General features: G+C 43.5%; 2 protein-coding genes across 13 annotated transcripts in view; one reads left to right on the top strand and one right to left on the bottom strand.

Moving 5' to 3' along the window:
• Positions 1 to 13,429, bottom strand: part of LOC139563233 (aryl hydrocarbon receptor nuclear translocator 2) — a 95,130-nt gene extending 81,701 nt beyond the window's left edge. For 3 of the 12 annotated variants that reach the window (XM_071381673.1, XM_071381677.1, XM_071381675.1), the window contains exons 1-4: positions 13,119 to 13,429; positions 9,237 to 9,351; positions 4,051 to 4,098; positions 2,167 to 2,217 (exon numbers count right to left, since the gene is read on the bottom strand). In XM_071381673.1, coding sequence (XP_071237774.1) covers positions 2,167 to 2,217; positions 4,051 to 4,098; positions 9,237 to 9,351; positions 13,119 to 13,149 — 245 coding nt within the window. In that variant the 5' untranslated portion in view covers positions 13,150 to 13,429. Of the gene's footprint in view, positions 1 to 2,166; positions 2,218 to 4,050; positions 4,099 to 8,854; positions 8,897 to 9,236; positions 9,352 to 9,473; positions 9,539 to 13,118 lie in introns of all 12 variants that reach the window. The other 9 variants (XM_071381678.1, XM_071381680.1, XM_071381679.1 and 6 more) reach the window with 6 other exon arrangements.
• Positions 13,430 to 20,563: 7,134 nt separating this feature from the next.
• The window catches only part of LOC139562991 (cortexin domain-containing 1 protein), a 46,564-nt gene continuing 45,917 nt past the window's right edge, over positions 20,564 to 21,210 (top strand). The window contains exon 1 of the mRNA XM_071381214.1: positions 20,564 to 20,679. The gene's annotated coding sequence lies outside the window, so the exon portion shown is untranslated. The remainder of the gene's footprint in view (positions 20,680 to 21,210) is intronic.

Genomic DNA, 21,210 nt, shown 5'->3' with positions numbered 1-21,210 from the left:
AAGAACATACAGGGATTAAAGAACACAGCAGACCAGAACACAATCTCTGAGCTACGGCTAGACGGGTCCTCAAATTCTATGTTCATTTATTTGATCATGAACGTCATGTGTGAATAACATACATTGCCTTCAGAAAGTATTCACACCCCTGGACTTTTCCAACATTTTGTTGTTACAAAGTGGGATTAAAATGAATTTAATTGTCATGTTTTTCAAAGATCTAGACAAAAGACTTGGTAATGTCAAAAATGTGTCAAATAAAACACTAATATATCTTACTTAGACAAGTAAGCCTTGTGGCCTTGTGTTTTAGGTTATTGTCCTTCTGAAATGTGAATTCCTCTCCCAGTGTCTGTTGGAAAGGAGACTTAACTAGGTTTCCCTCTAGGATTTTGGCTGTGCTTAGCTCTGTTCAGTGTTTTTTATCCTGAAAAATTCCATTGTCCTTAACGATAACAAAAATACCCAAAACATGATGCAGCCACCACTATGCTTGAAAATATGGAATGGTACTCAGTAATGTGTTGTATTGGATTTGCCCCAAACTTTACACTTTGTATGCAGGACACAAAGTGAATTGCTTTCCTTTGTTGAAAACAGGATGCATGTTTTTGAATATTTGTATTCTGTACAGGCTTCCTTCTTTTCACTCTGTCAATTAGGTTAGTATTGTGGAGTAACTGCAATGTTTTTGATCCATCCTCAGTTTTAAACTAACTGTTTTAAAGTCACCATTGGCCTCATGGTGAAATCCCTGAGCGGTTTCCTTCCTCTCTGGCAACTGAGTTAGTAAGGACGCCTGTGTCTTTGTAGTGACTGGGTGTATTGATATACCATCTAAAGTGTAATGAATAACTCCACCGCGCCCAAAGAAATATTCCATGTCTACTTAATTTTTTACCAATATACCAATAGATGCCCTTCTTTGCTAGGCATTGGAAAACCTCTGTGGTTTTTGTGGTTGAATCTGTGTTTGAAATTCATGTCTCGACTGAGGGACCTTACAGAAAATTGTATGTGTGGGGTACAGAGGCAGTCATTCCAAAATCATGTTAAACTATTATTGCAGACAGAGTGAGTCCATACAACTTGTGACACATTTTTCCTCCTGAACGTATTTAGGCTTGCATAACAAAGGGCATGAATACTTATTGACTCAAGACATTTCAGATTTTCATTTGTAATTCATTTGTAAACACTTCGACATTATGAGGTATTGTGTGTAGGACAGTGACAAAAACATCTACATTGAATCAATTTAAATTCAGGCTGTAACGCAACAAAATGTGGAAAAAGTCCAGGGGTGTGAATACATTCTGAAGGCACTGTTTTTCTAATGTCCCAAATAGGTGAGGTTGCCATACAAACCCTTTTTGAGTCCGTACTAATTGAATTGGTGAGGTTTCCATACAAGCCCTTTTTGAGTCAGCACTAACTGAATAGGGAGCCATTTGGGACACAACCTTCATTTCCATAGCAGAGGTATGGTGGCATAAATACATTATGAAGATGAATGATGAATAAAACATCAGATTAATAAATTGTCCATTTTGAAAATTATGTTTGTATTCAGAGTTACTAATATAAATTAGGGGAGCTTTGATTGATTTTTGAATTGGTATGATTTACTTGAATTTGACTTGCACATTAATCAACATTGCTGTAAATGTCCAGGGGTATGAAGTCCCTGGGCATTTAGGCTTTCCATCTGAAGTCCCTGGGCATTTAGGCTTTCCATATGAAGTCCCTGGGAATTTAGGCTTTCCATCTGAAATCCCTGGGCATTTAGGCTTTCCATATGGAGTCCCTGGGAATTTAGGCTTTCCATTTAAAGTCCCTGGGCATTCAGGCTTTCCTTTTGACCGTATTCTATCCAAGTCTCCACAGCTCTGTGGGTCAAATTCACTCAGCGCTTGGCTGCACTGTTTGAAATTAAGTTTCCACTTGATATTTCCATTAAGGAATGAAAGACAACTGTAAAAACATCCCTTTTATCCATGCTAAACAGTTAGTGTTTAAAAAAAATGCATGTAGTGTTTTATTCACTGGTGAAAAGAGCAGGTGTAACCTGACACCGCTGTAAACCTTAGGTAAGTGTTTTAGTCAAGCCCTGGGAGGTGGGGTGAGTCAGTGAAATCCTGTGGCGCTCTAGCAGGCCAGGCCTACCTGGCATATCTCTCCTTATCGTCACCAGGTATCTGATCATCATCATCATACCTAGAGAGAGGAGCAGAGAAGAAACACAGCATGTAACACCTGGGACACCACTCACTGAGACGCAAACACCTGAACACAGTAGCATGACCACGGTAGCCTGACCACACCCTAACACAGTAGCCTGAACACAGTAGCCTGAGAACAGTAGACTGATAACCGTAGTCTAAACACGGTAGCCTGAACACAGTAGCCTGAGAACCGTAGTCTAAACACGGTAGCCTGAACACAGTAGCCTGACCACACACTAACACAGTAGCCTGAGAACAGTAGCCTAACACAATAGACTGATAACCATTGTCTAAACACGGTAGCCTGACCACAGTAGCCTGAGAACAGTAGCCTAACACGGTAGACTGATAACCATAGTCTATACACGGTAGCCTGACCACACTAACACAGTAGCCTGAGAACAGTAGCCTAACACGGTAGACTGATAACCATAGTCTATACACGGTAGCCTGACCACACTAACACAGTAGCCTGAACACAGTATCCTGAGAACAGTAGCCTAACACAATAGACTGATAACCATTGTCTAAACACGGTAGCCTGAACACAGTAGCCTGACCACACACTAACACAGTAGCCTGAGAACAGTAGCCTAACACAATAGACTGATAACCATTGTCTAAACACGGTAGCCTGACCACAGTAGCCTGAGAACAGTAGCCTAACACGGTAGACTGATAACCATAGTCTATACACGGTAGCCTGACCACACTAACACAGTAGCCTGAACACAGTATCCTGAGAACAGTAGCTTAACACAGTAGACTGATAACCGTAGTCTAAACACAGTAGCCTGATGTGGGTAGCCTTACTACTAACACAGTAGTAGCCTGATAATCATAGCCTGAACATGGTAGCCTGAACACGGTAGCCTGAATATGGGATAACACATGTAGAATTAGAATGATGCACATGCTATTTATGGGCTTTAAAAAGTGATAGATATTTTGATGAGAGCAACATGCACAGGACAGGTAATGGGTGTTACAGCAGAAAATGGACATGCGTTGTATTAAGTGGCTGTAAAAGTGCTAACTATTCCCTATGTGGTGCACTACTTTTGACCAGAGCCCTATGGGATCGGTACTCTCTGGCCTCTAAGAAGGCCTCACTAGAGTGGACTAGACAGGGGAGAGAACTTGAAAAATAGGACTTCCCGTGGCCTGGTAAGGTATGGAGTAACAAGAGACTTTCAGAAGGTGTGAAAACACTTTTTATAATAAGCTGTGGCATGCTGGATGTCTGCAACAGAGCCCACTATTTATCAACGTGGTATTTTTGGTCAATGGGCTCTGGTTGTTTGGTAGGCTCTTCTCATCAATTTAAAAATGAGAGAGTTAGTAATGTGGAAGTGTGTTTCTCATTATATACAACATGCTGTTGTAGTTTATCTTCTCCCCAGCAGAGGGCATTGTCTCCACTCCACTAACAGAGACCACTGCTGCCAGAGAACTCTGGATAAATCTGAGAGAACACAGAATAGAAGAAAAACCACACTTTGGAGAAAAACAACACGTGAGAGAATGCCTGTTGGTGGAACGACAGCTGAAGCTGCTTTTGAGGAACAAAAAAACGTTTAACAGATCAAAAATGTTAAAACGCTTGAAAATATGAAACAATGGGTTTGGTAAATGTGATTGAATGTCCATAGCAATAAGATGACAACAAGGAATGATTGTACAAAATATGGAATTCTGTATAATAAACACTCATAGCAACAACTCATAGAAAGTTATTTGTTATAACAATGAACACGGTAGCTGGAATGAACAATGAACACTTATTACATGGAAATATCAGTGGGCCATCGTTCACTTTTCTCACCTTGAAAATTTACTTGGTCCTTCCCCATCCTCGTCATCAAAGTCCATCCTGCAATCAAAGACCAAAACAGTTACTCATCTAGTCTAGGGGGTGTGTGTGTGTGTGTGTGTGTGTGTGTGTGTGTGTGTGTGTGTGTGTGTGTGTGTGTGTGTGTGTGTGTGTGTGTGTGTGTGTGTGTGTGTGTGTGTGTGTGTGTGTGTGTGTGCGTGTATGCAAACTGTCCATATGTGTGTGTGTGTGTGTGTGTTGCCATTGTTTTATGGCTGTATGCTGATATTTTCCTGCTGAGGGAAATTAGCTTGACAGCTCTTTCTAGCTTTCTAATCCAGTGGACACAAAATAAATACAAATTCTAACAGAGGAGCTACCACAATGAGAATACTTATTTCCTCCCCTGTTCCTACTGAACAATGAGAATGCTTATTTCCTCCCCTGTTCCTACTGAACAATGAGAATGCTTATTTCCTCCCCTGTTCCTACTGAACAATGAGAATGCTTATTTCCTCCCCTGTTCCTCCAGAACAATGAGAATGCTTATTTCCTCCCCTGTTCCTCCAGAACAATGAGAATGCTTATTTCCTCCCCTGTTCCTCCTGAACAATGAGAATGCTTATTTCCTCCCCTGTTCCTACTGAACAATGAGAATGCTTATTTCCTCCCCTGTTCCTCCTGAATAAAGAGAATGCTTATTTCCTCCCCTGTTCCTCCTGAACAATGAGAATGCTTATTTCCTCCCCTGTTCCTCCTGAACAATGAGAATGCTTATTTCCTCCCCTGTTCCTACTGAACAATGAGAATGCTTATTTCCTCCCCTGTTCCTACTGAACAATGAGAATGCTTATTTCCTCCCCTGTTCCTACTGAACAATGAGAATGCTTATTTCCTCCCCTGTTCCTACTGAACAATGAGAATGCTTATTTCCTCCCCTGTTCCTACTGAACAATGAGAATGCTTATTTCCTCCCCTGTTCCTACTGAACAATGAGAATGCTTATTTCCTCCCCTGTTCCTACTGAACAATGAGAATGCTTATTTCCTCCCCTGTTCCTACTGAACAATGAGAATGCTTATTTCCTCCCCTGTTCCTACTGAACAATGAGAATGCTTATTTCCTCCCCTGTTCCTACTGAACAATGAGAATGCTTATTTCCTCCCCTGTTCCTCCTGAACAATGAGAATGCTTATTTCCTCCCCTGTTCCTCCTGAACAATGAGAATGCTTATTTCCTCCCCTGTTCCTACTGAACAATGAGAATGCTTATTTCCTCCCCTGTTCCTACTGAACAATGAGAATGCTTATTTCCTCCCCTGTTCCTACTGAACAATGAGAATGCTTATTTCCTCCCCTGTTCCTACTGAACAATGAGAATGCTTATTTCCTCCCCTGTTCCTACTGAACAATGAGAATGCTTATTTCCTCCCCTGTTCCTACTGAACAATGAGAATGCTTATTTCCTCCCCGGTTCCTACTGAACAATGAGAATGCTTATTTCCTCCCCGGTTCCTCCTGAACAATGAGAATGCTTATTTCCTCCCCTGTTCCTCCTGAACAATGAGAATGCTTATTTCCTCCCCTGTTCCTCCTGAACAATGAGAATGCTTATTTCCTCCCCGATTCCTACTGAACAGGGCCCTGGTGCAACAGCAACAGAAATTGTGAAATGCATAGTCACTGCCAAACAGAAAATTAATCAATTTCCTATGCGTCCCTCGACACTAAGACTGAGTCTCAAATGGCACACTTTGCTCCTATAGTGCACCACTTTTGGTCTAGGGCCCATGGGCCCTGCAGTCGACATGTTATGATGAAAAAACTACAACTCAACTTCACTGAGACATTTGATTAAAGAGTATCAGAAAGAGCATTAAAAAACGTAAGTTACGGCCACATTTCTGAGGAGTCTTTTCTTATGCAGCATTTGAGTACATTTCAAGGTTGCTGTTAACACAACATGAAATAGTAAGCAAGTGTGTCAAGAAACAACGCAACGTGAGAAGAAATCATAACTTTAACATCTTACTGTTTTAGTCAAGTGAGTCAACACACTGAATGGACAAACACGTCAGAATGACAAACTGTTCCAGAGGTGTTACAGTTGTTTTCGCACGTTGCCTTTGTAATGTAAAGCTATTTGCGTTGTTTGCCTTTCACATGAACAGCACTATAGAAATAAAACATATTGTTATTATTAAAAAGGTACAATCAAGTAGGTATTGCTCAGAGCAGAGAGGAAGTGTGGGAAGTGCAAACCGCTGAGGCCAACTCTGCAGTTGAAAGGTTGCCATGCCACTAGTGATGACTCGTCCAGAGTGGTGTTTTTCAATCTCACACCGGTGTGTCTAACAGACTACTGAATTGACCTGTGATGTCTTGATACAGATGTTCGTGTGTGTGTGTGTGTGCGTGTGTGCGCGCGTGTGTGTGTGTGTGTCAAAGCAATGTACATTTCACTTGATCTGTTGACTGATTAGCTAGAGCGTATATGACTGAGATTGTGAATGATTCTTAGACTTGACTGAATTCAGCCTCCGGTCGAGTTCACACCTGATGACGGACCAAGATAGAGTTAAACAGAGGGCCAGTTACTGTTATAACTGAGGTATAAAGGAACACAGTCACTGAGTAGAGTGCTCAGTAACTACAGCCTTCACCTTAATGCTATAGTCTGTGATAATAATCTTCTCCCACTCATTCTTCTGATAATAGTAGAAGTGACTGATGAGTATTTGTCTGTCTCTGTATTCCTAAGTATCACTCTGTCTGCCTCTGTATTCCTAAGTATCACTCTGTCTGCTTGCCTATCTGTCTCTGTCGGTCACATGCAGTCCCTCAGTAGTGTGGCTTGCCCTATTCAATGGCTCTTTCTCAACTGTCTTTCCTCGATTCCCCGCGTCCTCTCTCCTTGCCTCCTTCTCAAAACGCATTGGAGGAGAGAAGTTCTCAGGGGAGGGACCTCAGATCTTCCCCTCCAGTTATAGGGAGGTGAGTAACCAAGGAAACCAGGAAATAGAAGGCGCCAACACAGACTAACATGTCACAGCGTAGTATGCATGGTTATGTCTGATAGGAGAGGTAACGCAGTATGCATGGTTATGTCTGATAGGAGAGGTAATGCAGTATGCATGCCTAATAGTTGAGGTAATGCAGTATGCACGGTTATGCCTGATGTGAGAGGTAATGCAGTATGCATGGTTATGTCTGATAGGAGAGGTAATGCAGTATGCATGCCTAATAGTTGAGGTAATGCAGTATGCACGGTTATGTCTGATACGAGAGGTAATGCAGTATGCACGGTTATGCCTGATACGAGAGGTAATGCAGTATGCACGGTTATGCCTGATACGAGAGGTAACGCAGTATGCACGGTTATGCCTGATACGAGAGGTAATGCAGTTTGCATGGTTATGCGTAACAGTAGAGGTAATGTAGTATGCATGGTTATGCACTATATTAAAGGTAATGCAGTATGCATTGTTATGCGTGATAGTAGAGGTAATGCAGTATGCATGGTTATGCGTAACAGTAGAGGTAATGCAGTATGCATGGTTATGCACTATATTAAAGGTAATGCAGTATGCGTTGTTATGCGTGATAGTAAAGGTAATGCACCATGCATGGTTATGCCTGATACGAGAGGTAATGCAGTATGCATGGTTATGCCTGATACGAGAGGTAATGCAGTATGCATGGTTATGTCTGATAGTAGAGGTAATGCAGCATGCATGGTTATGCGGGATAGTAGAGGTAATGCAGTATGCATGGTTATGCCTGATACGAGAGGTAATGCAGTATGCATGGTTATGCCTGATACGAGAGGTAATGCAGTATGCATGGTTATGCCTGATACGAGAGGTAACGCAGTGTGCATGGTTATGCCTGATACGAGAGGTAACGCAGTATGCATGGTTATGCATGATAGTAGAGGTAATACAGTATACATACAGTATGCTTCCACCGAGCACAGGCCTATCTCAGTGAAAATTGAGGATCATTACTCTGTGTTGTTGACCGTCTTAGTCAGGCTCCTACTGGAAATGACATGTCTCCAGTTTTTCTATCCACAGACATTCATGTAAGGAGTAAATAAAAGATGCCCTAGACAGGTCCCTGTTGTGTTCCGTGTCATGTCGAGTTGCCATATTGCCCAGATGGCTTTTGCTTTTATTTCTTCATGTTTGTGTAGGCTAGATGTATAATGGATACAGTGCATTCGGAAAGTATTCAGACCCCTTGACTTTTTCCACATTTTGTTACATTACTGCCTTACTTTAAAATTGATGTAAATCTACTAACAATCTACACACAATACCACATAATGACAAAATGTATAAAAAATTGAAAACAGAAATACCGTATATACATAAGCATTCAGACCCTTTGCTATGAGACATAAAATTGAGCTCAGGCACATGTGTTTTCCATTGATCATCTTTGAGATGTTTCTACAACTTGATTGAGCCAAGACAACGCGGGAGTGGCTTCGGGACAAGTCTCTGAATGTCCTTGAGTGGCACAGCCAGAGCCCGTACTTGAACCTGATCTAACATCTCTGGAAAGACCTGAAAATAGCTGTGCAGCAACGCTCCCCATCCAACCTGTTTTTGCTTTGTCATTATGGGGTATTGTGTGTAGATTGATGAGGGGGAAAAACACGACTTAATCAATTTTAGAATAAGGCTGTAATGTAACAAAATGTGGAAAAGGTAAAGGGGTCTGAATACTTTCCGAATGCACTGTATGTTGTATAGGCAGATTCCAGGGCATGGGGTAAATATGTCCTGATTTCGCCCCGGGAGTTAACGTACCGTGGAATACTCCCGTAATCTTCTGTTCCCTCTGTCTTCGACCTGAGAGTGTTTTTTTAATCATACATGCAGCTATATGAGATTACTGTTTGCTTTTTTCGGTGGCACTATGTCAAACTATCATACATTGTATATCTCTGGCGTGTTACTCTGTCCTGCTAATAAAGCTTGTTGAAATTCAACATTGGAATATTGGCCTGTGTGCTTGCTCTGTGCTTTTGTTATCCATGCCTGAAGTTCTGCTCATTGGAATAATGAAGCAATTCTATTGATATTTGGTCCTGGGATAAACATGGAATACTCTTGATATACTGGTGTAATACTCCTGGAACACCAGTGGAATAGCCTTGTGGGTAAAATGCAGATATAAAATAGTACTCACCCTCCGGATCTCCTCTTGCCCCCACGGCCCGGCATGGCTCCGCCCATCCTCACTTGGCCCGCCCCCACCACCGCCCCCGGCATAGTAACTGGCCCCGGCAACTCACTGCCCATCTCTGGAACAGAGGACAGAGAAAGGTACCACATGAGAACATGGCATTAGACATTGTGTGACATTGTGACTGTATTACAGCTGCATTAATATTACTCTGAAAGCGTGGACATGGCCATGTGGTACCTGAACCTCCAGAAGAACATTCCATGGTGGCTTTTCTGTTGTTTTCAATGTAGCCTAAATCCAGCCTGTTTCAGGACACAGAAAGACTGAACATGGCGCTCTGTGTCGTGCTGGGTGGTGAGCTGAAGCACATTGCGTGCCAAATCACAATTTCTCTCTCTGTGCCTTTCCTTCTCCCAGGCCTACCAACTCACCCTCTCTCTCTCTCTCTCTGGTCTACTCTCTCTGGTCTACTCATTCACTCCTTCAGCCAGATGTTATGGATATGCTAAACAAACCCCCTTGTCTGCCCCAGTGCTCCCAGCAGTTCTGTTAATATTTGATACAAGCTAGCGTTTCCCCTCTCTTCTCCCTCCCTTTCCTATCCTTCCCTCTCTCCTCCACTAGCTTCTACTTTTCTCTGTCTTGGAAAACCCCCAGATGCAATGCAGACCCCAGCAAAGAACCAACCAACTAATTCATTCATTCATGAAGTAGCCTAGAGGTATATAAACAACACTTCAACTCATACATGCATAATAACTAGTGCTCAGGAGGTGGCAGCCAGACATAGCATGGCGTACTGTGGTTCTAGGTGAGAACACTGTGTCTGGCTACACAGGGCTGGAGAGGACAGCCAGGAACACTGTGTCTGGCTACAGGAGGCTAGGGCTGGGGAGGACAACCAGGAACACTGTGTCTGGCTACAGGAGGCTAGGGCTGGAGAGGACAGCCAGGAACACTGTGTCTGGCTACAGGAGGCTAGGGCTGGAGAGGACAGTCAGGAACACTGTGTCTGGCTACAGGAGGCAAGGGCTGGGGAGGACAGCCAGGAACACTGTGTCTGGCTACAGGAGGCTAGGGCTGGAGAGGACAGCCAGGAACACTGTGTCTGGCTACAGGAGGCTAGGGCTGGAGAGAACAGCCAGGAACACTGTGTCTGGCTACAGGAGGCTAGGGCTGGAGAGGACAGCCAGGAACACAGCATCTGGCTACAGGAGGCTAGGGCTGGAGAGGACAGCCAGGAACACAGCATCTGGCTACAGGAGGCTAGGGCTGGAGAGGACAGCCAGGAACACAGCGTCTGGCTACAGGAGGCTAGGGCTGGAGAGGACAGCCAGGAACACTGTGTCTGGCTACAGGAGGCTAGGGCTGGAGAGGACAGCCAGGAACACTGTGTCTGGCTACAGGAGGCTAGGGCTGGAGAGGACAGCCAGGAACACTGTGTCTGGCTACAGGAGGCTAGGGCTGGAGAGGACAGCCAGGAACACTGTGTCTGGCTACAGGAGGCTAGGGCTGGAGAGGACAGCCAGGACACACAGCATCTGGCTACAGGAGGCTAGGGCTGGAGAGGACAGCCAGGAACACTGTGTCTGGCTACAGGAGGCTAGGGCTGGAGAGGACAGCCAGGTCACACAGCGTCTGGCTACAGGAGGCTAGGGCTGGAGAGGACAGCCAGGAACACAGCGTCTGGCTACAGGAGGCTAGGGCTGGAGAGGACAGCCAGGTCACACAGCGTCTGGCTACAGGAGGCTAGGGCTGGAGAGGACAGCCAGGAACACAGCGTCTGGCTACAGGAGGCTAGGGCTGGAGAGAACAGCCAGGAACACTGTGTCTGGCTACAGGAGGCTAGGGCTGGAGAGGACAGCCAGGAACACAGCGTCTGGCTACAGGAGGCTAGGGCTGGAGAGAACAGCCAGGAACACACAGCGTCTGGCTACAGGAGGCTAGGGCTGGAGAGGACAGCCAGGAACACAGCGTCTGGCTACAGGAGGCTAGGGCTGGAGAGGACAGCCAGGAACACAGCGTCTGGCTACAGGAGGCTAGTGCTGGAGAGGTCAGCCAGGGTTTCCCCTATCATTACTTAGGAGCCACCATGTCTAGTAGCAGTATTCCCTGTGTAGCCTAATCTTTCAGCACGCTTCTTCAATCCACCCAAAGACATCATAATATCACTGGCTCTCACAACAAAACACAACAAACATGGATTATAGCCTATCGCATAATCTGACAAATAGGTTTGTTACTGGGATAAGAGGAGATTAATGCATTGTGTAATCTGGCTTTAATGAAAAATAATGCTCTTGGGAAATAACATTTTAAAAAATGTAAAATGCTATGCTTTTAGATTCGTGGGAAGTAGTTAACAAGTGTACTCTTCAGGAGAAATGAAATATTATTGGGACGCAACCCAGGTAATAATCATTTGATTGTTCATTCTGTTCCATGCTTCTCTTCACATGGCAACTCTATATGCAGCCACAGTGCTGTTAACACCCCAGTCATTTCTTTATTAGACTTCATTTACATATCCAATGAGAGAGAGAGGCCTGCTGTTGTGGTTATTATTGGAAATGACAGTAAAATCGAAGATGAGTTTCTTATTAAATGTTTTTGGCAGTAGAACAGTTAGTTTCAATAATCAGTTAACGTTACTGTATACCAAAGGCATCAGGCCTTGGCTAAACAGAGCAAATAGAACTGGAGTGAATGCACATCAGGAAACGTAAGATTTAGGCCTACTTTTAGAGTATTATTTTTCAACACACAAGGCTCAGGCTACATTCCATAGCCTACACATATTTGATGACAAGCAGAAATTCAGCAAAGCGTATATAAACCTCTAAATCTTCCTCTAAATGTTTTGCTTCTATATCACTACCAAACTTGTATCATTGCCCAGAATTGATTATATTAATAAGAGCGCCAGTGATATAATTGCACCTCAGCTAAGGATGCATTGTAGCCTAGTACTTCCGCAATAGTGAGAATCTAACAAAAAAAGTGTATGCTGTGTGTACATTTATTTGCTCAGTAACAATGTAACAACGTAATGACTACATAACAGCAACAATGTAATTAACTCCTTTGTGACTGTCATTACATGACAACTAGAGCTTCAAGGTTCAAACACAGGCAAATAAAGCTAGGCAGTTAAAGGTAGTTTTACTGGTCATGCAAATAAGACTAGCCACTAGGTTACTATTTAGGCCGTTCACTAAAAACTTTAACTTCTTCCTCAAATAACATTGAGTAAAAAAAGCCAGGCTACAAATGTGTTGTTAGCGCCTAGCAAGCTGCAGATTTCATCTAGCTAATGACTATCGAATCAACCGGCGATGGAGAGGGACCAACAAATCGCTGTCACTGACACCAGTGACAAACGTCGAAATGACTCGAATCAAATTGCCCGAGTTAACGTCGATAGGCCAAGGGCTCGGATATGCTAAATAACCTTTGTATCGTGAGGGGGACTGGCTATTCAGTGAAATCAGAGCACGTAGCAGCAGCTAACTAGCTGCCTGTTGGATTGAGCCAAAACGCAACCAGCATCTCATCATGCAGATAATACATGCAATACATTAAAAAGCTTCTGCCCCATTCATAGGCTGTTTGTGTGTAAATAATGGACGTATGTTCACGCTATAATGAAGAAAATGCGTTTATAGGTGTACAGAAAGTGTTTTGAGGCTGCGATAGCTACGTGGGGGAAGGGGATGCTGTGGAGAGCTCGAGCTCTATGAGCCTGACGTCGGCGTCTTGAGCTAAGCGCCTCCGCTTTCCATTTCGGTAAATGTCAAAAATACATTTTACATTTTAAAGATATAAATCACCATTAAACCCCCACTGTTTTTGATTTTTCCTTAAGATAAAATCGCGACTTACCCGATGGATTTACCGCGGCGGGAGTTGCCATGTTGCCTCGATAGAAAAACAAAATGCAGCTATGAAAATGACGCACAATACGGCTCGAGAGCCCCGGGAGAGACAATCCACTCAGTGGTTTGGCACGCGAGCTCTCGGTTCAGCCACCTATAGCCTCACATGCATTCGCTCGAAATACAAATAAGTCACCAATATCAACAATAAAGGCCCTGTTATTTCGGGTTCGCTTGGCCCGATGAAGTCAACGGTATTTTATAAATTTGTTCTTTCAGACTGAAAAATGCAAGATGTCTGAAATGTGTCTAAACACCGCGAGACTTCACTTGAATTAATTCTGTGTTGCCTCTATCTTTGCTTTGAGTCAAATTAAGCTTTGAAAGATGAAAAGTCAGCTAATGTCAGTGAGATAGAGTAGCCTAACATCCTTTGCCAGTATTCACTTGTTGAATCGTGGTCCTATCTTTCATATAGAATAGAACAGCCCAATCAAGTAGGCTAAAATGTAATCCCAAATAAGCCAAATGTTTCTTTGTAAGCATTTATGGCGCTTCAACAGCACTCACTTTGTAAAATACCTAGTGTTTTTCACCATTGTATCATTGTCAAACTATGAGATGGAAACGAGAACTAGCTACATGTGTTTGATGTGAAGATCAATCCACTTGAGATGTATAGAGGACATGACTTCTAATGGCACAGATCATTTTAAATGGATGAATCCACAGGGCATTGTTTCAGAATCTGCACAAACCAGCAAGATTCTGGGAGTTTGTGATGTAAAATCTAGGCCGTTCTCAAGATTCCACCCATCCTGATTTAACTCACAATTTTTCCTTTTTTTTCAATGTACATTTTCATTTTGTCAATAGGGTTATATTTGCAATTTGATGTGCAAGATGCAACACAAGTGAAGAGAGCGGAAAGATAATTTACTCCAAAAGAGATAAAAGGAAGGTAAACTTGGCTGTAGGTTTCAGATTTTTCTGTAGGCCTAATCTAGGACTGAGTTACACATAGTTACTGTGTTACACCAATCATTTCAGACTACATGTAATTACAGATGGTATCTATGACCATTATGTTGATTTTAGGCCTATTCCCATTTCAAACTTAACCCCCGGCCTAGAGTCTAAACGGGGGGGGGGGGGGGGGGGGGGCAACTGTTCTCCTGCCCTTTTTTTAGGCACAAACTACTTCAATATACATATACTTCTATAAATGTTTTAAACTAGTACCGGGCTAACTTCAGACAAGGCTTGTGGGCATCCTAGAGCAGAACAACTGATCTGTACTGTAGGTGTTCATGAGATTCTCACCTTTCCATAGTGGGGTCATAGTTTGTGCGCCAAACTGTTCCGACGCCACCAGAAGTTTGTACCGACTTCAGACGAGTCCCATGATGTTTGTGTGGGTCGTAGAGCAAAACGGAGAACACCATCGTGTTCGTGAGAGTCTCATATTTTTTTGTAGGCCAAACCGTTCAGATTCTTTAGTTGAATATTTATAAGCCTACTCATGTCTAAAACTACTGTAATATAGTGTAGCGGTTGCAGCCTTAGGATATTTCACAAGGTTGTGGTCAACATTTACTAATACTTTCCTGGTTTTAATGAACTTGTTGCAAGTGTCTGCAGCTCTGTGCCTGTATCATTACATATACACCCCCCATTAGGCAACAGCACACCTAACTGCTCTGTTTTTCTCAGAAGAGATTCATATTCTAACTCGTCTGTCTCTAGATTACATTTAAAGTTTTCCTCTCCATTACGTGCACTGAGTGTACAAAACATTAGGAACACCTGCTCTTTCCATGGCATAGACTGGCCAGGTGAAAACTATGATCCGTTATTGATATCACTTGTTAAATCCACTTCATTCAGTGTAGATGAAGGGGAGGAGACAGGTTAAATAAGGATTTTTAAGTCTTGAGACAATTGAGAAAGGATTCTGTATGTGCCATTCAAAAGGTGAATGGGCAAGACAAAATAATTAAGTGCCTTTGAATGGGGTATGGTAGTAGGTACCAGGCGCACGATTGTGAGTGTGTCAAGAACTGCAACACTGATGGGTTTTTCATGCTCAACAGTTTCCCGTGTCTTTCAGGAATGGTCCACCACCCAAAGGACATCCAGCCAACTTGAACAAACAGTGGGAACATGGACCTGCATCCCTGTGGAACACTTTCGACACCTTGTAGAGTCCATGCCCCAACGAACTGAGGCTGTTCTGAGGGCAAACGGGGGTGAAACTCAATATTAGGAAGGAAGGTGTTCCTAATGTTTTGTACACTCATTGTAGTACCATTGCAAAGTTTAAAATATAATCTTTTTTCCACATTCATTACAATATATTTGTGTGGTCAGTCATATTTACAGTATGACATTGTGTGTTAATAAGACATTGAGCATGCTTTTAGAGAAAATTTAAATATGTCTCGGTCCACTATAAACCACTGAAGGGAAATGCCGAATTGTATCAACAATGTACAACATGACATAAAACATTTACTTTCAAAATTGCAAACATCTAGTTTGGATTCCACATTGCACCTGCAGGGCTAGAGTTTACATTTATTGGGGTATTTGAGAATATTAAGCCCTCTACTTGCAGTTTCTCAGATGGTGGGGGGAAAAAAATAATTTAATACAGAAAACTTACAGTGATTTAAAAAATACATGTATTCTACTAGCTAAATACCATTACCTTGAGAGACTAATGCAGTACAATACTTTTCATAGCGACATATTTGTCTTGTTACATAGCTGTGCAGAATGTAATTTAAAGAGACCAATTCCTAAGAAAGAATTGTTTTCAAGGTAAAAGTTATGCCAGAGGATAAAGTCTGACAGCATTGATTGTGCAATGATTTTGTTGTCAACTGTTTGTTACTGCAGTGTGTAGCCTTTGTATTGTATATATTTACTAATCAATTGACTTAATTCAAAGCCTCCAGATAAATATACCTAAAATGTATAGGCCTTACTGCAATTAAACATAGCCAATGCAAATAATCAGATTATTGCTGTAGCTGCTTTGTTATAAGTTCTCATTTGTATGCGGCTAGGGGGATTCTCATTGGCTCTAAACAAACCCCCTTAATTGTTTTTTTTGTTCACAGTAAAGTGGTAGCATGCAGTGTTGCTGTGTTTGGTTAAGGTCCCTTAGATACCACAAAGCAAGATCAATGAGTTATCTAGCTAACGTTCAGAGATAACCGTTAAATCTCTGCATCCTAAAATAAAAACCTGAAGCTAGTGGAGTATGCCTTATGGATTTTCCATTTTGCCCATCTTTGTTTACAAATGTGGAGATGTTCCTGAATATTTTGGAAAGTTAGCTGGCTAACTCATTCAAATAAAAATGTAATCTTTATTTAACTAGGCAAGTCAGTTTAGAACAAATTCCTATTTACAATGATGGCCTACCCCGGCCAAACCCTAACCCGGACGACGCTGGGCCAATTGTGCGCCGCCCTATGGGACTCTCAATCACGGCCGGTTGTGATACAGCCCAGGATTGAACCAGGGTCTGTAGTGATGCCGCTAGCACTGAGATGCAGTGCCTTTTACCGCTGAGCCCATTTAAAGTGCTTTTTTTAAAATCACAACACACTTAGCTTCTACACCTGCATTGCTTGCTGTTTGGGGTTTTAGGCTGGGTTTCTGTACAGCACTTTGAGATATCAGCTGATGTACGAAGGGCTATATAAATACATTTGATTTGATTTGATTTGACTTAGCAGTAAAGAAGTGAAATGAAGAACATAAAAACAAAAACACAATAAGAGATTAATAAAATAATATAAAACATTAATTCATTCTGATTTATAGGTCCTGAAATCTTAATGTCAACCAAACCTCTAGACAAAAACTTGCCTGCCAAAAGGTGCCCTGAGCTCGTTTTCATCTGGAAGTTGGGTTGCTAAATGTCTGACTCCCCCCCCCAAATCTGTCTGTCCTTCTCCAGACTCATTTGTCATTTGCCTGGGTACCAGTCTGGAGTCTGGTTTTGCTCTAGCCAACTGCTCTGGCACAAGGTAATGATGGAGTGTCCCTGAATGCTACGCAGGCTAGGGAATTCCTACTGGGATTCTCTAATATAATCAATTATAGTATGAATAGTGGGCCAACTGAGTGGGAAAGAGAATGGGAGGAGGACCTATAGCCAAGCTGCCCCCAGCACTAGTGGTGTAGAGTGAAGTTGCCCCCTAGACAGTGATCTTAGATCAGTTTAGCATTTCCCCCACTAATGGTTAGGATAAGTTAGGAATGGTTAGGAGTAGTCAGGATTGGGGGAGGGGAAGCTGATGCTAGATCTGTACCTAGGGGAAACGTTACCCCTGAGCCACTATAAAGTTTTTGGGTCACGTACACAGTTTAGCAGATGTTATAGTGGGTGCAGCTTGTGTTACTAGCTCCTAACAGTGCAGTAACATGTCAAAGCAGTGCAACCTGCAACAGACTGGGTGTATTTACGTGTTATTATGCAAACTGTATTCTTATAGTTTAACAAAACTTGGGCTGTATGACAAGTGTGTAAGTGTATTGTGTGTGTGTGTGTGTGTGTGTGTGTGTGTGTGTGTGTGTGTGTGTGTGTGTGTGTGTGTGTGTGTGTGTGTAAAGGAAGAAATAAAGAACTTGTGTTCTTCACACACTGTTCTTCCCCCCTCGTGTCTTGTTTGTCCTTGACCGGGGGGTTGGGGGGGGGGGGGGGGGGCTGACAGGTCCCAAAGGACAAGAGGAGAAGAGCGTAAGTCTCTCAGGAGTAGTGAAGAGATGAGGGTATTGTGTATTCCTTTCTGCCTGTCTACCTGTCTGTCTGTTAATACTGTATTATGTATTATGCTCCAAGAAATGTTCTCTCTCTCACACACACACACACACACACGCACACGCACGCACGCACGTACGCACGTACGCACGTACGCACGTACGCACAAACACACACACACACAAACACACACACACACAAACACACACAAACACACACTTCTCCTCTGTTATTACTGTAATTGGACTGACCCTCTCTGTGGCTGGCAGTCAGTGGCCTGGGACAAGCCAAACAATCTGACCCAACAAACTCAGTCCCCTGGTTAGTTTTTCTGGTGACTAAGGCTTTAGGGACTGAACACAGCAGATTTTTTATTTCACCTTTATTTAACGAGGTAGGCTGGTTGAGAACAAGTTCTCATTTACAACTGCGACCTGGCCAAGATAAAGCAAAGCAGTGCGACACAAACAACAACACAGAGTTACACATGGAATAAACAAGCGTACAGTCAATAACACAATAGAAAAAAAGGAAGTCTATACACAGTGTGTGCAAATGGCGTGAGGAGGTAAGGCAATAAATAGGCCATAGTAGCAAAATAATTACAATTTAGCAAATTAACACTGGAGTTGTCACGACTCCCACCGAAGGTGGCTCCCCTGCCTGTTCGGGCAGCGCTCGGTGGTCGTCGTCGCCGGTCTACTAGCCGCCACCTATCCCCTTTTCCTTTTCTGTTTGTTTGGTCTTATTGGTTGTCTCTTATTTTGTTTCTTTATGTCTATTTATGCCTGTTAGGCCTATGTTTGTGCGGGATTGTTTTTCTGTTAGTCAGGTTGTGCGTATTGTGTTCCTGTCCGTTTGTGCCCTGTGTTGGGTCGGACTATTTTCTGTCGATTTTCACCCGTTGTTTTGGGCGTTCGTTTTGGGAATCATAATAAAGTCGGATTCCCCAGTATCCTCTGCTCTCTGCATCTGACTCTGCACCCACCACTCCTGGCGTTTGTGACAGGAGTGATAGATGTGCAGATGATGATGTGCAAGTAGAAATACTGGTGTGCAAAAGAGCAGAAAAGTAAATAAAAACAATATGGGGATGAGGTAGGTAGATTGGATGGGCTATTTACAGATGGGCTATGTACAGCAGCAGAGATTGGTTAGCTGCTCAGATAGATGATGTTTCAAGTTAGTGAGGGAAATATAAGTCTCCAGCTTCAGCGATTTTTGCAATTCGTTCCAGACATTGGCAGCAGAGAACTAGAAGGAAAGGCGGCCAAAGGAGGTGTTGGCTTTGGGGATGACCAGTGAGATATACCTGCTGGAGCGCGTGCTACGGGTGGGCGTTGTTATCGTGACCAGTGAGCTGAGATAAGGCCGAGCTTTACCTAGCAAAGACTTATAGATAACCTGGAGCCAGTGGGTCTGGCGACGAATATGTAGCGAGGGCCAGCCGACGAGAGCATACAGGTCGCAGTGGTGGGTGGTATATGGGGCTTTGGTGAAAAAACGGATGGCACTGTGATAGACTGCATCCAGTTTGCTGAGTAGAGTGTTGGAGGCTATTTTGTAAATTACATCGCCGAAGTCGAGGATCGGTAGGATAGTCAGTTTTACAAGGGTATGATTGGCAGCATGAGTGAAGGAGGCTTTGTTGCGAAATAGGAAGACGATTCTAGATTTAATTTTGGATTGGAGATGTTTATATGAGTCTGGAAGGAGAGTTTACAGTCTAACCAGACACCTAGGTATTTCGAGTTGTCCACATATTCTAAGTCAGAACCGTCCAGAGTAGTGATGCTAGTCAGGCGGGTGGGTGCGGGCAGCGAACGGTTGAAAAGCATGTATTTAGTTTTACTAGCGTTTAAGAGCAGTTGGAGACCACGGAAGGAGTGTTGTATGGCATTGAAGCTCGTTTGGAGGTTTGTTAACACAGTGTCCAAAGAAGGACCAGATGTAGTTGGGCTGGGGGAGGAGGGGCTAGTTCTGTACTGGCTGATACACTAAAAACACACACACACACACACACACACACACACACACACACACACACACACACACACACACACACACACACACACACACACACACACACACACACACACACACACACACACACACGCACACACGCACACACACACACACACACACGCACACACATGCATACACACACATGCAACTTGTGTACAGACAGAAACGTACAGAAACACACTCGCGCAACATGCCTATTCACACACACACACACACACACACACACACACACACACACACACACACACACACACACACACACACACACACACACACACACACACACACACACACACACACACACACACACACACACACACACACACACACACACACACACACACACACACACGTACACCTACGCACCAGTAGCGACAATCAGTGCAGCGTGCTGTATTGAGGTAAAGGACCGGTATGTGTTCTTGATTAACACAGTGTCTTCTGTGCTGTGGTCCTCTGTGTACATGATGATCGGACACGTTACGCCACTCCCTCTTCTGTTCTCCTCTGTTGCTCCCTTTCCCTCTCTCTCTACTCCCTCCCTCTCACTTTTTCTCTCTACCTCTCTCCCAATCTCTCTCATCCCACTCTCCCTCCCTCTCTCACCATTTCTCTCTCCCTCTCTTTCCTGTCTCTCTCTTGCCCTTTCTCTCTCCCCCTCTCTCTCTCTCTGGAGTCCCGCCGTCTCTTTTTTCTTCGTCCTCCTCCTCTCTTGTTCACTCTCCCTCCCTCTTACCTTCAGGAGCACAGGATGTGAGGAGAGCAGGTAGGAACATTCTCTCTTTTCTCTCTCTTCTCTGTGTCTTCTGTTTCTCTATGTCTGTTCTCTCTCTCTCTCCTGCTGGCAACAGTTTTTCATTTTGTATGTCTGTGAAGGGTGTGTTGATGTCTTAATGTGTGTATAGTTGTTTTGGGGGTTTGTTTTTCGGGAGTGTATGTGTGTCAGTGGAGGCTGGTGGGAGGAGATATAGGAGGATGGCTCATTGTAATGGCTGGAATTGTATTAATGGAACGGAGTCAAACATGTGGTTTCCATATGGTTTATGTGTTTGATACCGTTCCATTAATTTCATTCCAGCCATTACAATGAGCCTGTCCTCCTATAGTACCTCCCACCAGCCTCCTCTGGTGTGTGTGTGTGTGTGTGTATGTGTGCAGTGTAGTAGGGTTTGAGAAGTGTGAGCGTGTGCATGCGTATGTGTGTGCGTGTGTGTTTGTACAGTGTAGTAGAGTTTGGAAGGTGTGTGCATGCGTGTGTCTGTGTGTGACTGTGTGTGTGTGGAGGCTACAGTATATG

The sequence above is a fragment of the Salvelinus alpinus genome, chromosome 33 (genome assembly GCF_045679555.1).
Source record: "Salvelinus alpinus chromosome 33, SLU_Salpinus.1, whole genome shotgun sequence".
NCBI lineage: Eukaryota > Metazoa > Chordata > Actinopteri > Salmoniformes > Salmonidae > Salvelinus > Salvelinus alpinus.
Note: the sequence above shows the minus strand (reverse complement) of the source record. Positions and strands in the feature narration are given on the sequence as shown.